General features: G+C 36.3%; 1 protein-coding gene across 1 annotated transcript in view; it reads left to right on the forward strand.

Annotated features, from left to right (window-relative positions):
- The window catches only part of LOC129755025 (photoreceptor-specific nuclear receptor-like), a 54,128-nt gene that overhangs the window by 9,932 nt on the left and 28,251 nt on the right, over nt 1–15,945 (forward strand). Inside the window, exons 2-3 of the mRNA XM_055751324.1 lie at nt 2,544–2,685; nt 2,785–2,900. Of these exons, the coding sequence (XP_055607299.1) occupies nt 2,546–2,685; nt 2,785–2,900 (256 nt within the window). The 5' untranslated portion in view covers nt 2,544–2,545. The remainder of the gene's footprint in view (nt 1–2,543; nt 2,686–2,784; nt 2,901–15,945) is intronic.

The raw sequence follows: 15,945 nt of genomic DNA on the forward strand, positions 1-15,945 counted from the left end.
TTATAAAAATCAACATAATCAAGCATTCGATTGGTAAAGAAAAAATTTTTTGATGAAAAACCAGTTTTTTATGCTTCTTCAGAACACTATGGCTCAGAATCCCTTTTACACCTGAGATTTAGTACAACCCCTTCCTGTTGTCCGATTCCGCTCAAATTTGACATATGGCCTTCTGATGATAACCTTAAACCATCAAAGTCTTTTTTTGCAAGTATTTTGATTTTAAAGTAGGTATTTATTAAGACAAATTTAATAAATTAAATAAAAAATATCCAAAATTGTGATTTTTTAAGTATTAAACCGTGAATAGCTCTTCACACGATGCTAAAAACAACATGCTTTGTTGAGCAAAATTTAAGTGCATAAAAATTGCATCTTTTGGTGGCATTGGTATCAAAAATAATCTACGTTTGGTACCTACATATTTTGGTCAGTTGAAAACAAAATTTTTGGACCAAAAAAATTTTTTTTTCATGAAAATAGCTGGCTTATTTTTCATTTTGACACAAATTTGGTTCATTTTTCATTTTCAACGTGTAGTATTTAATCCAAACAAAATTACAAAAATATTAAACATATAAATTTTGTGAAAATTTTTTAACCCGGAATACAATTAAAATAAAATATTTTAAAAGTGGACTTTTTTCAAAGATAGCACTTGCGGAACCTCTAAACATGATTTTTTTTAGTCGGCCCCATACAAAAGTTTGTCCTCCATATCCTAATCTACTATTTGGAGGGTGAGCCCCCAGATTCCCAGAAATTATGCAATTTTGGGACACCCTAATACAGATGCACTTTTTCTATGAAACTTCCATCATGCAGGCTTTTTGAGTTTTGTTTTCTTCGGCCCTAAATAACGAAAAAACAATTGACCATAGTACAATACTGATTCTTGATCATATTTTATTTACATCAAAATAATTCTAAAAAGAGATATTTTGTTCAGAGCGATTAAGAATAAGATTTCACTTTCTAGAACCAGCGGTCCCAACAGGATTTACCACAAAGTTTATTCAAAATGAGATAATAGGCTAGGTACATACTTACATTTTTCTTCATATGACTATAATCAACAAAACAAAAAAGAAACTGTAAATTTCTAACCCGATTTCACCACGCATCATAATTGGTCCCAAGTAAAACTTTTCCAAAAACCCATATGTTACCGAGAGGGCTCAAAACATTTGTCCCCAATTGAAGTTTAGTTTTCTTTTTGTTTCTTTCGTTGTTATTTTGATGGATGATGCATGAAACGCGACCGAAAAAGGGATGAGGAAAGGCACCAACCACATATGTGTCCTACGCATCCTGCATATGCGGGGTGCTACCCCGTTCCACCTTCTCAAATATTGACGTCAATAATTTTGCGGTAAAAGTCAGAATCGCGCCGCCAGAAGCTGATTAGCGGTTGAATAATTGATCGTCCATAGAGCTATTATATTCGCATCAACCGAAACAATAGGTAACTTTTTTTTAGTTGGCCTTATGCTAGGACTGTCGTAGTCATAGAAGTTATAGATAATTCACAATTATAAAGTTCAACCTGAACAATAGAACTTATCGAAATGGTATCTTCTACTTTTGTCTAATGATTTAAAGCAAAGTTATAAATAGAGTATTACGTCGTTGCAAGGGGCAACTGAAGCTCTCAATTGATCTGAACCCCATGAAACGGTTGACCGGAAATGGATATCAGGTGAAACCGATATAATTAGCAGCTAATGGGTTGAGGTTGAACGAAGTCCTAAACCCAGAGAGGGGGCCGACATATGTTTGATTTCCTTAACTGCACCGGGGAACAAAGGGATGTTTGGGGTGAAAGTTCGTACCTAACCTCTAATTTGATTGTCCAGGACCACTACACACTTCAGTCAGTGTTTGGAAACAAAGCCACGTGCAACAAATTATGGATAGTAAACGTTTTGACTTCTCTACCCGACCACAAAAAATCGAACACGTGGATCTGACAAATCAAAGAAAGGGTCAGCGGCAATTTCCCAAAGTATTGGTTTGATTGAAAGGTTACTATCGTCGTCGTTCGGCGATGCAATGTTTTCGCTCATTAGACTTCAGGTGCTCTTTACTTACTACGAAGTCCCCATCTGTCGTTTGGTGAAAATAGAATATTAAATTAACGGGAGCGTGACATTTGATTGTTCGCTATAGATACATGACAATCGCGCTGGCTTCATGCCACAGGATCGGACGATCCGTGTGGAAAGCACTATGACTGGCAGAAAGTATTCATTTTGCAATCAATCGATGCTTCATCCTTTATCCATGAATTATCGGTTATTGAAAATAACTCAATCTCCTGATTTGCATAGGACGATGTCACTGTGAGGAACGCCATATGGTTGATTGAGGTGGGCAAGGCAAACGGTGGCATCACAAAAATTGCTGACAAATCCTTGCATCTTCATACAAACTTTGTCTGACCAAGCAGTTGCTTGATTTTGGAAATAAGAATTGATAGAGTTAAAAAACAATAAATAAAAAAAAACTCCGCTTTAATGAAAATGTCTTAACTCCCGTTGCAGTGATGGTTGAGCCGGTCACTATGAAGCTGTCCAGCGGACCGGGAACCCTGTGTAAGGTTTGCGGCGATCGGGCATCCGGTAAACACTACGGTGTTCCTTCCTGTGACGGGTGTCGCGGTTTCTTCAAGCGTAGCATCCGAAGGTACAACTTGTAAATACGCCGATCAAACGTTTGGCCATAGAAAAGAAATAACTTATGTTTTTCTTCTGATTTTTGTCTGTCTCCAATTTCCCAATCTAGGAATTTGGAATATGTATGCAAAGAAGGAGGTAAATGTATCGTCGATGTCTCCCGACGTAACCAGTGCCAGGCGTGCCGATTCGCCAAATGCTTGCAGGCGAACATGCGTAGAGAAGGTAAGTGTATCTGAATGAAAAAGCGTTAACCATTTAATATCATGCATGATAAGCAGCATTGCTCATTTATCAAAAGCTACAATAACCAGAAATCACGCTTTTATTTAAATAGTTAAATTCGATTTTCAAATTTGGCTGAGTCAAAGGTACCCGAGGTTATACAGCTCGTTATAAGCGTTAGAGTTGATTTGCCCAGAGCTATGCTCTGATTGCTCATTGTTATAACGCTTCTCTATTCAAAAATATTTTTACATTGTTTGTTCATTTTCGTTTACCATGCGCTTAGTCGAAATTACCAAGGAGTATTTAAATAAAGTAGCCCGAGAGCCATATTGGTTTTTTTTGGGACGTCACAAAAACGATTGTATCGACAATGTATATGAGACTGGCTAAAATTTCTAAGAAAAACGCGTTTTGAACGAAAATGAATTCCAATTTCATTTTGATTGTGTTGTAAGGCCTCTATTTCATTATGTTATGAAGTTATTTGGTCCTTTGAAGATTGCATTGAGCATTTTTTTTCTTATTTTATTAATGAATGTAATGCCATCTTGAAGCTAAAACGTGCAAAAATGAAAAAAAAATCAGCTTTAAAAAGATCTAGCTACAGAAAGCGAAATAAGAATAGTACCACTATGTGTTTTGCTTGTTAAAATATGAATTATTGGAAATCACGAAAATTTTCTTCTACAGTTTATTCTGAATTGTTTTTACGGATAAATCAAGCATAAATTTACTTTGTTTGGACGTAGCAGTTGGCGTTGAGGGCAAAAACTGTGAAAAAGGGGTGCGAAATAAGAAATAGTACCACTTGAGTTTTGCAACAAAAACAAGATTATTTTTAAAAATTTACTGTGTAAAAGTGAATAATAATGCTTCTACGAAATCTATATATATAAAAATGAATTTCTGTCTGTCTGTCTGTCTGTCTGGCTGTCTGTCTGTCTGTCTTTCTGTCTGTTCCCTATAGACTCAGAAACTACTGAACCGATTTACGTGAAACTTGGCAGGTGGGGGTATTGGAGGTCGGGGAAGGTTCCTATTATTGTTTGGGACCCCTCCCCCTTACAGGAAGGGGGGGAGGGGTCTCCCAAACAAAAGACAATTTTTTGCATAATTCGACAACCAATCACGCAAATGGTATCAAATTGGCATGGGGTGGTATTTGGGAACGGGGAATATTTCAATTAATATGAAGTACCCCTCCCTCCTCTCAGTATGGTGATAGAAAAGGGGGAGGGAGGCTACCTTACAATTTTTCATATAACTCGAAAACTAATCAAGATATTGGAACCAAATTTGGCATCGGAAGCTATTTGGATACGAAAAATAAGTCAATGATTATTTGAAACCCCTCCCTCTTTGCAGTTGAAAGGGGGAGGGGACTCTTTCATTTTTTTTCACATAACTCAGAAACTAATAAAGCAAATGGAACCAAATTTGGCACGGGAAGGTATTTGGATACGAAACATATTTCTATAATTATTTGAGACCCCTCCCTCTTTCCAGTGGGGAGATATAAAGGGGGGAGGGGCCCCCTTTTTAATTTTTCACATAACTCAAAAACTAATCAAGCAAATGGAACCAAATTTGGCATGGGCGGATATTTGAAACGTGACATGTTCTTATGATAGTTTGAGACCCCTCCCTTCTTCCAGCGGGGAGAAAGGAAAGAGGGAGTAAAGTTTCATACAATTTTTGTTGCATAACTCAAGAACTACAACAGCAAATGGAGCCAAATTTGGCATGGAACGATATTTGGGTACGAGAAATGCTTCTATGAATATTTGGTATCCCTCACTCCTTCAAAGAGGTAGATCAAAAGGGGGAGGAGAGATCTCCCTTACAATCCTCAGTATAACTGGAGAGCTGATCGAGCAAATGGAAACGTATTTGGCATGTGAGGGTATTTGGATACGAGAAATGTTTCTATTATAAATGGAAGTCCCACTTTTTTAAGCGGAAAGATATTAAAAGGGAAAGGGGGGCTTCCATAAAATTTTTTAGCATAACTCGAGAATTAATCGAGCAAATGAAACCAAATTTGGCTTCAGAAAGTATTTGAGTACGAAAAATACTTTTATGAATAATAAGTTCTCCTCCCTCCATTCAATGGGGAGAACGGAAGGGAAGGATGGTTCTTCCTTTCAAGTTTGTGCATAACCCAAAAATTTACTACACAAATAAAACCAAATTTTGTATGGGATGGTATTTCAATACGAGAAATTTTTCAATGTGAAACAATTTCTTTCTTGCAGTAGAAGGATAGAATTGGGAACATAGGAAGGGAAAGGAAAGCTTATATTTAACTTTTTTTTACAAAATCCGAGAAATGGACAAAACTTAACATGGAAAACCATTTTGGTTTTCCATTATTATTCTATGATTATCTGACACCATCCTCCTTTCAGTGAGTAGGTACATTGTAGGAGGGAGGTTAGCCCAATACAATTTTGTTAGCATAAGTTCTCAATTTATGCTAACAAACGAGGCCAATAAATGGAAACAAATATGGCATGGAGGCTTTCATTTAACCATTTTTTTTTTCTACAAAATCCGAGAAATGGACAAAACTTAACATGGAAAATCATTTTGGTATAATTCTATGATTATCTGACACACCATGCTCTATTCAGTGAGTAGGTACATGGGAGGAGGGAGGTTAGCCCAATATAATTTTGTTAGCATTAGTTCTCAATTTATGCTAACGAAGCCAACAAATGGAAACAAATATGGCATGGAAAGGTACTTGGCTGCGAGATATGTTTCTACGATTGTTATAGACCCTTTCGCTTTACAGTGTAGAGAGGAGATAAAAGGAGGGGGTTCCATATAAATTTTGTTGTAAAGCTTAAAAGCTTATCAACCAATTTAACAATATTTGATACAAGAAGATTTTTGGGAATGAATAAAATTGGTATGATTATTAAAGATCACCCCCTATTCAGCAGGGGGGGGGGGAAGGATAGGAGGGCTCTCTTATCAGTTTTCTAGCATAAATCCAGAATATATCAAGCAAAAATCACCATATTTTATCAGTTGAATTATTTGCATACGATTTTTTTGAGACCCTTCTTTTTTAGGGCAAAGCTTAAAGAAACAGATTAAAATTATCAGATTTTTAACACAAATTTATGGATCAAGATTCAGAATATAAGTTTAAGTTATTTTTGGATTGCCAACCGAACTTCCACCTGCAGCTCTCATTTTATAGCGGTTGCTTATGAATTATGTTATAATTTGATTTAAAAAAATGCCAACAAAACAGTAAAAATTTGAGTAAATTCTGAAAATATCATTCGATTTTGAAAGGTGTAGCAAAGCACACCGGGTCAGCTAGTATTTGAATAAATAACTGCATTCTAAGGAGTTTTTCAGAATTCCAAAGGTTTTCAAAGGTTCAAAAGGGGGTTTTAAGGGATGCTCCTCTAGCGTTAAGGAATTTGATATTTGAGCTATAATACTTTATCAAACTGCTTGATTTCTTCATTAACATTCATAAGTATGATGCAAAATGATGAAACATAGATGAAAATCAAAAAAAATCAAGAATTTAATTTTGATGTCAAACGACTGGCGTTATCTAAAAAAAGAATGTTCGACCAAAAATCGGCTCCCGATTTATAAAATTGTTACGGAATCCGAAAAAAGGACCGACCTGGAACTTTGGCGACGAATTTTAGCATGAAAACACGGATACGAATTGGAACTTTGAACGTTTGAACCCTTGCCCAACAAGGCAAGCTGGCTCAACTTGCTAGAGAAGCTAGCCGACTCAAGCTTGAAATTCTGGGACTGAGCGAAGTCTGTTGGCCTAACACTGGAGAACACAAGACACAGTCCGGGCGAGTCCTGCTTTACTCTGGCATACGGGAAGAAAATGATACTCGAGAACGAGGAATTGGTTTCCCGTTAAGCCCGCAGGCCCATGCGGCCCTTATAAGATAGAAACCGATAAACGAAAAATAATCGAAGCCACATTTAGAACACGGGTTAGAAACCTTACAATGGTTCAGTGTTATGCGCCAACTAACGTTGTCGATTGGCAGGGGAAAGAGCAGTTTTACAGTCAACTGAACAGCGTGGTTAAGAAAATTCCAAAGGGTGACATTCAAATCCATTTGGGCGACTTCAACGCAAAGATTGGCTCCGACAATCAGGATTTGAGCCTCATGGGGCGCCATGGCCTGGACAGATGAGCGAAAACGGAGAGCTGTTTGAAGAATTTTGTGACAACAAAAACATAGAGATCGGTGGATCGCTCTTCCTCCAACGACCATCACATAAGGTCACTTGGGTATCCCGAGATGACCGAACAGAAAATCTAATGGATCACATCTGAATCAGCCGAAAATGGAGAAGGAGCCTTCTTGATGTCCGCAACAAACGAAGCGCAGACATTGCATCTGGCCATCACCTCGTCCTTGGCGAGATGCGACTGATATTTTCGTGTGTCCAACGGCGCGAGGAGAAAGTCGAGTGTCGATACGACGACCGCCGATTGGAGAATCCAGAGGTGGAAAGGGCATACGTTGAACAGCTAGAATCCCGAGCCTCGGAGCTGCCGACAGACGGAACAGTCGAAGAACAGTGGTGTGGAATCAAGAATGCCTTTATCACGACGAGCCATGGTACTCTCGGTAAAGTTTGTGGAAGAAGAAGAGAATGGGTGTCGGATGAAACTTGGAGGATGGTCGATGATCGGAGAAAGGCGAAAGTCGGAATTGAGCACGCATGTACCGGGTCAGCCAAAGCAGCCGCCCGCTTACGATATGCGGAGCTGGAAAAGGCAGTTAAACGAGCTTGTAGACGAGAAAAGAGAGCCTGGACAATCTCCCTAGCCGAAGAGGGAGAAAGGGCCGCCGCCAATGGAGACATCCGATTACTTTATGACATTACTCGCAGCCTTAGTGGTGCAAGGACTAATGGTAGAATGCCGCTAAAAGACCGAGCAGGTTAGTTATTGATCGATCGAACAGATCAGCTCAAACGATGGACTGAGCACTTCGAACAACTCTTCCGAGTCACAAATATCGATGGCCAATAGAACCCGCAGCTCTAAGCGCCAGAATAAGTCGCATAAATGGTGCAACTCGGAAGCGCCCTCGTTGGCTGAAATAGAAGCGGCAATCAAAGACATGAAATCCAACAAAGCACCTGGGATCGATTTTATCCCTGCTGAAATGCTGCCGACGCCGACGCTGCAAAATGTTGCACCTTCTTTTCGCTGACATTTGGGAAACTGCAATATTCTCGGCCGCTGGATGCAGGGTATCCTTGTAAAGCTCCCGAAGAAAGGAGACCTGACCGAGTACGGTAACTGGCGTGGCATAACTTTGATCTGTACAACCCTCAAAGTACTCTGCAAAGTGATCCTGAACAGGAATCAGGAGAAAATCGACGCTAAACTCAGACGGCACCAAGCTGGATTCCGATCAGGAGGATCATGTGTGGACCACATTGCAACGCTATGAATCATACTGGAACAAATCAACGAATTCCTGGAATCTCTTCTGCTGGTGTTCGTTGATTTCGAAAAAGCATTCGACCGACTTAACCATGAAAACATCTGGGCGGCTCTCAATCGCATCCACACAGTATAAAAGTTACAAATTAGGTCTTAAATAGCCTTCTGTGAACTTCAAGTTCCAAGAAGTTCCTCAAATAGCCTTCAGTGAACTTCAAGTTCCGAAAAGTTCCTCAAATAGCCTCTTTTGAGACATGTCCGCCATTTTATGAATATGAAATGTGAACGAACATCACAAAAGGGCATATAAAAAATAAATCATTTTTTGAAGCTTGGAAATTGTTGAAATGTATAATTTATTTTGAAACTTCCACTCAGAACAACTTAAAGCTAACTCGCAAATGATTGTTTTTGAAAAGAGTAACTATTTTGACTTTACAAAATTTCGTCCAACTGTATTTAATTACCACGAATTTATCACACATATAAAGTCAGTTGAAGCAATTCATTAATTAAATATCAAGATAAACTCAAGAATTTATACAATTTCATGCTTAACGGTTTTAAACATGGAATGCCATTTTTTTAAACCGATATTATTTTAACCGATGATTGATTTATATGCCGTTTCGTAATGTTTCTTAGTAATAATCAACATACATACGTCTTTGCTGCTGGTCGCAGGTAGCAAGCATATAACCACTTCGAATTTAAGCTGCCGGCAAGGCAACATCTAGGCATGGCCCAGTGGCCGCGTGTTTGGCTATCATCTCGGAGGATCGGGTTCAAATCTGGTACCAGGACTATTTTTTCCATTAGGTTGTTTGATTGCTTGAGTAAGCGAATCAAATAATTGTGTAGCAGAACTGTCGTGCGTGCCGGCATTTATCAAACAAAGATCAATTGAGGGAGGTGATGGAAGGAATAAAGATGGATGCCGAGAAACCGGTAGCACCACATGGGCTTTTTTTTCTTTTTCTTTTTCTAGGATACCACATGGGCTGGTGGTGACCAAAGTAAAAGAGAAAATGAGAATTATTTTTTGTTTTTACTGATTAAACGTTTATTTGTGGGCTGAATAGAAAGGCCGTTCAAATCTATAATGGAACTTCAAAGTTTCAATAAGAACTTAAATTTTGGGCTGAATAAAACGAACTTCAGCACATTGATTATGCTGATTAAGCTTTGTTCAACCTTTTTAACGAGACTTTAGGTTGCTTGGGTTATTACCGCAACTTTTTTTCTAATCGTAATGGATCAGATTCTGACTGGATTGATTGACCGTACTCCCAACCGAGGATTGCCGTGGAATCCTTCAACAATGGAGCAACTGAACGACCATGACCTGGCTAACGATATTGTTTTGCTCGCCCAAACACAATCGGATATGCATAGCAAACTCGACGTGATTTTTGATAGTCGAAATTAATTTGGCCGCGGGCCATAAGGTTTTTGAGCCCCAAAGGCTCCTGAACATATGCACACTTTTTTTTTCCTTCGATATGCATAAAGAGCCCACAGGCGCATCCGTGATGCGAAATTTTTATAAAAAAATTCAGTTTCTGCTGGCTGCTCATAATAAGTCGATTTTGGTGGAAATATTAGCCACCTATAATCTAGATGATTTTATACTTAAACATGATTTTCTACTTAAAAATTCTAAAAATTAAATTTCCATTTTTTTTCGGCGAAGTATTAAAATATTATTGGTCGTTATTGAGGTGAGAGAGAGAGAGAGAGAGAGAGAGAGAGAGAAATTTGTTGAATTTACTCATTCTAAAAAGAGTGTAAGTGCAAAAATGATCACGATGGTTCATTATTCAATTATCTTTGAGGATTTTTTTAGATCTTCTGAGTTTTATTTTCATAATTCAACGTTCGAACGATAACAACAGATTTAAAACTATGTCATTAAAACAATAAGATTTGAAAGACCACCATCGACGAAAAAATATCCGTTTGTCTGAAAGTTTTCGTTATTCAACCCAAAATAAAAGGGTGATTTGCCTATCGTTGGCCCCTCACCCATTGTTGCACTGAACGACTTAAACTGTCAATATTTCAGCTGGTTTTCAACTTATTTCCAAAAATATAACTGAATCATGTTAATTGGAATGTTAACTGATGAAATGAGGCATTTCGCGATAATTTCTGTTGTAAAATATCCATCTAACGACATTTTTAATTTGAGGTTGTAAATGAGGTTTTACGTCAGAACAAAACATTTTTCGTATCGGTTTTCTCTACAAAACGTTTGTTGAACAATTCTAACCCCATGATTTCGAAAAAAAAACGATCCAAGTATAACCAGCTGAAAAATCGGGTCGTGCTACAATTGCAACGTGCAACGCTCAACTTCCTCTTGACCCATTGTTGTATATAAGTCCGCTGCAAAATTTGTATGGAAAATTCAAATTTATTAATTTGTATACTTCCAAAAACTTTTTTTAGCTGCCACAAATAGCAATAAAAATTTTGGAAGCAATTCATTGAGTCCTGAGTACGCGCAACGTGTTTTGATTTATAAGGAGGTTTGTACGGGAAATGAAAATTTTAATTCAAAAATCACCAGAGATGTACTGAAAGTAAAATTTTTTTTTTTGAAATATTTTTTAGTTTTTTATATACATTTCAAGTGAACCAAAACCAAAGCTAACTTGCACCTTAGAAATGGTATTCGATATCACACAAAAAAACAAATTAAATATTTTTAAATTTTAGTGTCTTTGATAGCTTTTTTGAAAGCTGTTTAACCGTATGATGAAAATGAAAAAAATCGCAATTAACTGCTTTGCATAGCCAATGAATTAGTTGAGTTATAAAACCTTCGCAAAACTTGTCATGAAATTATTGAAAGCTCCAGCAAGCAAAGCCTGCTATGTTACAATACTTTTCAATGGATTCCATTTTTTTATTGTGAAATGGTTATAACTTTTTTCGTGAATTTTTTTGCTTTTTCTCATGTTGGCAAAACATGAAACTTAAGAATAGCTAAAATCACTAATACTGCTTTGGCTTTAAGGGACTACTTTTCTATCAAATTTATAAGGAAAACTCCTTTACCCTGACCATTCACTCAACATTTTATGCAAAGAATCTGAAGAATAAAAAAAATTATATTTCATGTCAACAGCGGAGCCCTTGATTTCGATAATAATGTTGTCAAAATATTGTACAATAGGAAAACTACGACCATAAATCCCAAAAAACTCGAAGTCGAATGTTGGAAGACCCGAAATATTACTTATCATGTGCAATTTTCTCAGAAATTCAAATCTGCCATCGAGCTCGACCAGAGACTTTTAGTGAAACTTTATTTGGCCCTTATCACTAATCACTAATCATACTTCCACAGCCAGAACTTATGTCTGAGTCCCAAAGAATAATACTAGTGTGTAATTATTCTTCTTGTCTTTGATCATGTTTTTGTTTACTTTAACATAAAAACGTAAAAATAATCAAAAACATGAAGTGGTTGGGCCTACCATGGAGCAGAGAACGCAGAGACATCCGGAACATAGGAACAGGAAGAAACGTGGACCACCAGTACCATACGTTTCAAATGGACAGTATCGTTGGAAGCATGCTAAGAAAATTGCTCCTTGATGAAGAAACCATGTTTAATTTAAGGAAACTTCGCCAATCACCAGGACCATTCTAGAGGGGCTGGAAATGATTTATTTAGTACATAGAAATCACAAAACCTTAGAAAAGAAACATTTTGAAGTATTCTTAACTTATTTTTTCTGTTTTGGATTTCAGTGCAGAATCATATCTGGTCATCGACCAAGGATAAAGCGCCTTTACTCGCTCTTGTAAATAAAAAAGAGAAACGGAAAATATTAGTAGCAGATAAAACCTTCCGAGGTCTGTTTGAGCTCGAAAGGTTTTTTTTTTAATTTACCCTTGTAGTTTTAACAATGATTGATAATGAAGTTCATCGCAGGCAATGGCTAAATGAAATCATATTTCAAAGGTAGGGAAAATGAAATTATCAATAAATAAATGTATGTTATTATTTGTTTCCAAAAATACTTATCGTGTACCAGTATTTTTCTTCGGAATAATTCCTCGATAGTTCTTCAGCGTACACGAATTAGAAACCACATTTGCATTGCAACCACACTTACCCAAAAAATTCTTTCTTTTTCTGAGCGTCACTCTTTTACCTTCGAGCTAAACACTTCGGATATATTTTATTTTTTCCATTTTTTACTTTGAACCGTACGCGGAATACAAACGTCCTTGTAAGTTAGACACGAAAAAAATGACACGCATCTCAGCAACCTGAAAATTGTTCCCGCAAGTTTGCCGAACTCGAACTCTTTCTTCCTTTACTTAAGCCACTCGTGAAACCCAAAATACGCTACGTCAATGGTCGCTTCTGCCAAAATTCAGTATTTAACGAACACGATTTTTTTATACTGTCTTATCAAATTTTAGTATGAATCTTTGAACCTGCCCCGTATCCAATTTCTTGCAAATCACAGTTCTGAGCTCTCTCGATAACAACCAACTTCTACGACTCACTTTAGACGAAAGCTGTTTGCGAGTTATACCGAGAGGTCGCACACACTTTTCTTTAAGATTATCGCACCAAATCAATTTTCTTCGAGCGACTGAATTCCTTCATGCAATTTTCCCGGCCACTCCTTTCCTTGAACACTCTTTGAGAACCCAAATAGATATAGCTGGGCCGAACAAAACTATGTCGCTTACGTAGCCACCCGTTTACCAACTTTTAGAATTTAACTCATTTCACGAGGAATTCACGGAACATCCAGTGCACACTTTTGAACTTTATCCCATCCATCAAATTTAGACACTTTTTGATACTTAAATATCTATAAAACGTTGAAAAATTTAAGATTTTATAAAATTTTCACGGGCGGAAAGAAAAACGCGTGCGATTGGCAGAAAACATCGCCTACTCCTCTGAAACTTTATTTGGCCCTTATTATTCAGAAAAATAAAAAGTCATAACTTTGTGAAACTTAATTTGATCAAAACAGATTTTCAGCCGGAAAATTGTTGGGAAAGATATCAATGTGAAATTACCGTTTCTAGAAGTTTGATGAAATGCTACAGAGGTTACGTTCATTAAAAATAATACTAATTTCATGAAAAAGATATTTATCTCAAATTACTTTTTGAACGATTTAGGGTAGATACTCTAGATTTCGACAGGAGCTATTTTTCGACAATTTTTTGATAAAAGGCTTTTGTTTCTATTTGTTGACTCAAGCTATCTATCTTCATATTTTTCTATTTTTGCTCTCCCTGTTTAGTATACGTTGAATATAAAAATTCTTCTAAATAAATTGTTTAAAAGTAGTAAATCAATAGTTCAAAAGTAACATTCTAAATCACCTGTGAAATCCAATGCCATCGACCAAATAAGAATGATTTTGAACCATGAAAAAACTCCCCTTATATTCGATTGAAAGCAACATAAAAGGAATCAATGGATGGATAAGGATCTGAAATCACTCTTTTCGGTAATTTATTTCAAACTTTTGCTTATATTTAAGAAATTTCAACTGTTTTTTAAGCTGTCGAAAACTAGAGTCGAAAATTCACCCAACAATCTATTTTTTGACACCCATCTTCCTGGGTATGTTTATACTGTTTCCATGGTGTAAAAAACGCCGTGAAGTAGACAAGCAATTCTAATATACAAATATTCATATTCCTGTGCTAACAAAGGAGGTGCAAATGTTCTTGTCGAAAACTAAAACTTTTTGTGTCGAAAACTAAAATTGAATGTCGAAAACTAGATCATACAGAGTTTTTAGTAAAAGGATAATAAAAACTTTGCTTTGATAGTTTTGATCAATAAAAAAGGTAGAGAATGAAGAAAAAAGTCTGATTCATAGAACCAATCATATTTGAGATGAAAAACTTCAGTCAATTAATTTATTCACATGGTTTTTCTAACGAAACAAGTAAAAACTGTCGAAATCTAGGTATTTTACCCTATTAAGATTCAAAAAATCAGACCAACGATCTGACACTTTGGGAGAGATGGAGTCCATTTTTAAGCTTTAAATTGATATCTATTATATAAAATTCTCTTGTAACGGTGTTTGTAGTACTACTCCTCCGAAATGACCCAAACGATTCGAATGAAATTATTTTTAGAATATTCTGTAGCCATGCGAATCGGTTTATATCGAATAAAAACAACACAAAGTCGCATCAGTTGTCCGTAATAACTAAATTTGTAGTTTTTTGAATGAAATAAAAGTCATGGCTTCCATTTTTTTGAGATTTTTTTTTTCCTTTGGGCGGTTTGTTTTTCGTCTCCAAGGTCGAGGCGTCGCGAGCTGACGTCGTTAGAAGATGGTAACCATGGCATGGCATACTCATCAGTGAGAATATTTTGGCGCGTATTTCTCAACCAAGCATATTTTCAATGCAAGTGGTGGCGATATGAAGCCTAGATGTGATTTTTTTTGTTCTTGATTCCTAGCTCATTTCTACAGCACATGGTTATGAATGACGCCAAGATGTGACTCAGGTTGCCATTTTGCTGATAGAATAAAACATATAATATTTGTTTTGCCAAAATCTGAAATTGGAAAGTCGGACATCCATTTTTAGAGATTTTCTTTTCTTCGAGGGGTTTGTTTTTCGTCTGCATGGGCGAGGCGCCGCTAGCAAACGTCGTTACTAGATAATAGTAACCAAAGCATACTGTTCATTGATCGCTGGAAAAATTTTAAAATTAGGCGCCTATTTCTCAACCAAGTACCTATATTTCTTATGCACGTGGGGGCGATATGCAACCTAGATGTGTTTTTTTTCTTGCTTATTTTATTTGTACACAACACATGGTAATAAATGACGCCTAGATGTGACACGGATTGATATTTTATCGATCGAATCAAAACCATATAAACGATTTCAAATATCAAAACCATTTTTAATTCGTGTTAATTTAAGTAGTAAATTGTTGCCAAAAAATATGAACTTGGTAAAGATAAATATGAAATAATGTTATGACACTTTGAGGACGTTTAAAAATAAAAAAAATGGGAAGCTTTACATTCAATTTCTTATAATCCAATACGCCTAGAATGCTAGACACATTATCTGAACAAGAGTCTATTCTCTTCTAATTTGTTTATTCATATAGGATTTTAACCAACTTGGCCATTCGTCCTCTCAACAAGAGTCTGTTCTTTGAAATAGATTAGATAGAATTGAAGTTTTAAAAGGACGAATGAACTATTTGATTTTTTGCAAACGTAAATTGAAGTTATCAATAAAATAATTTACTTTTTAATAACAAAAAGTGAGGATATGCATTTTCCGGAAGAATTTCTAACTATCAACTATCAAACTAATTAAGCAAACTATCAACTTTTACAAAAATGTATGCATTATTTCTTCATCTAAAAATTGTTGGGCCCAAAAAAAATTTTGATTAAATAAACTTAACTTTTTTTTTAAATCATTCACCAAAACTGTGTACACGTTTACTGTTTGTTTATACACAAGTACAAATTTAACATGAAAAGTGTGTTTTTATTTACATATTTTGGCTATATAGAAGAGACTTTTGATTCTCTTTTT

This window comes from Uranotaenia lowii, chromosome 3 (assembly GCF_029784155.1).
Source record: "Uranotaenia lowii strain MFRU-FL chromosome 3, ASM2978415v1, whole genome shotgun sequence".
In the NCBI taxonomy this organism is placed as follows: Eukaryota; Metazoa; Arthropoda; class Insecta; order Diptera; family Culicidae; genus Uranotaenia; species Uranotaenia lowii.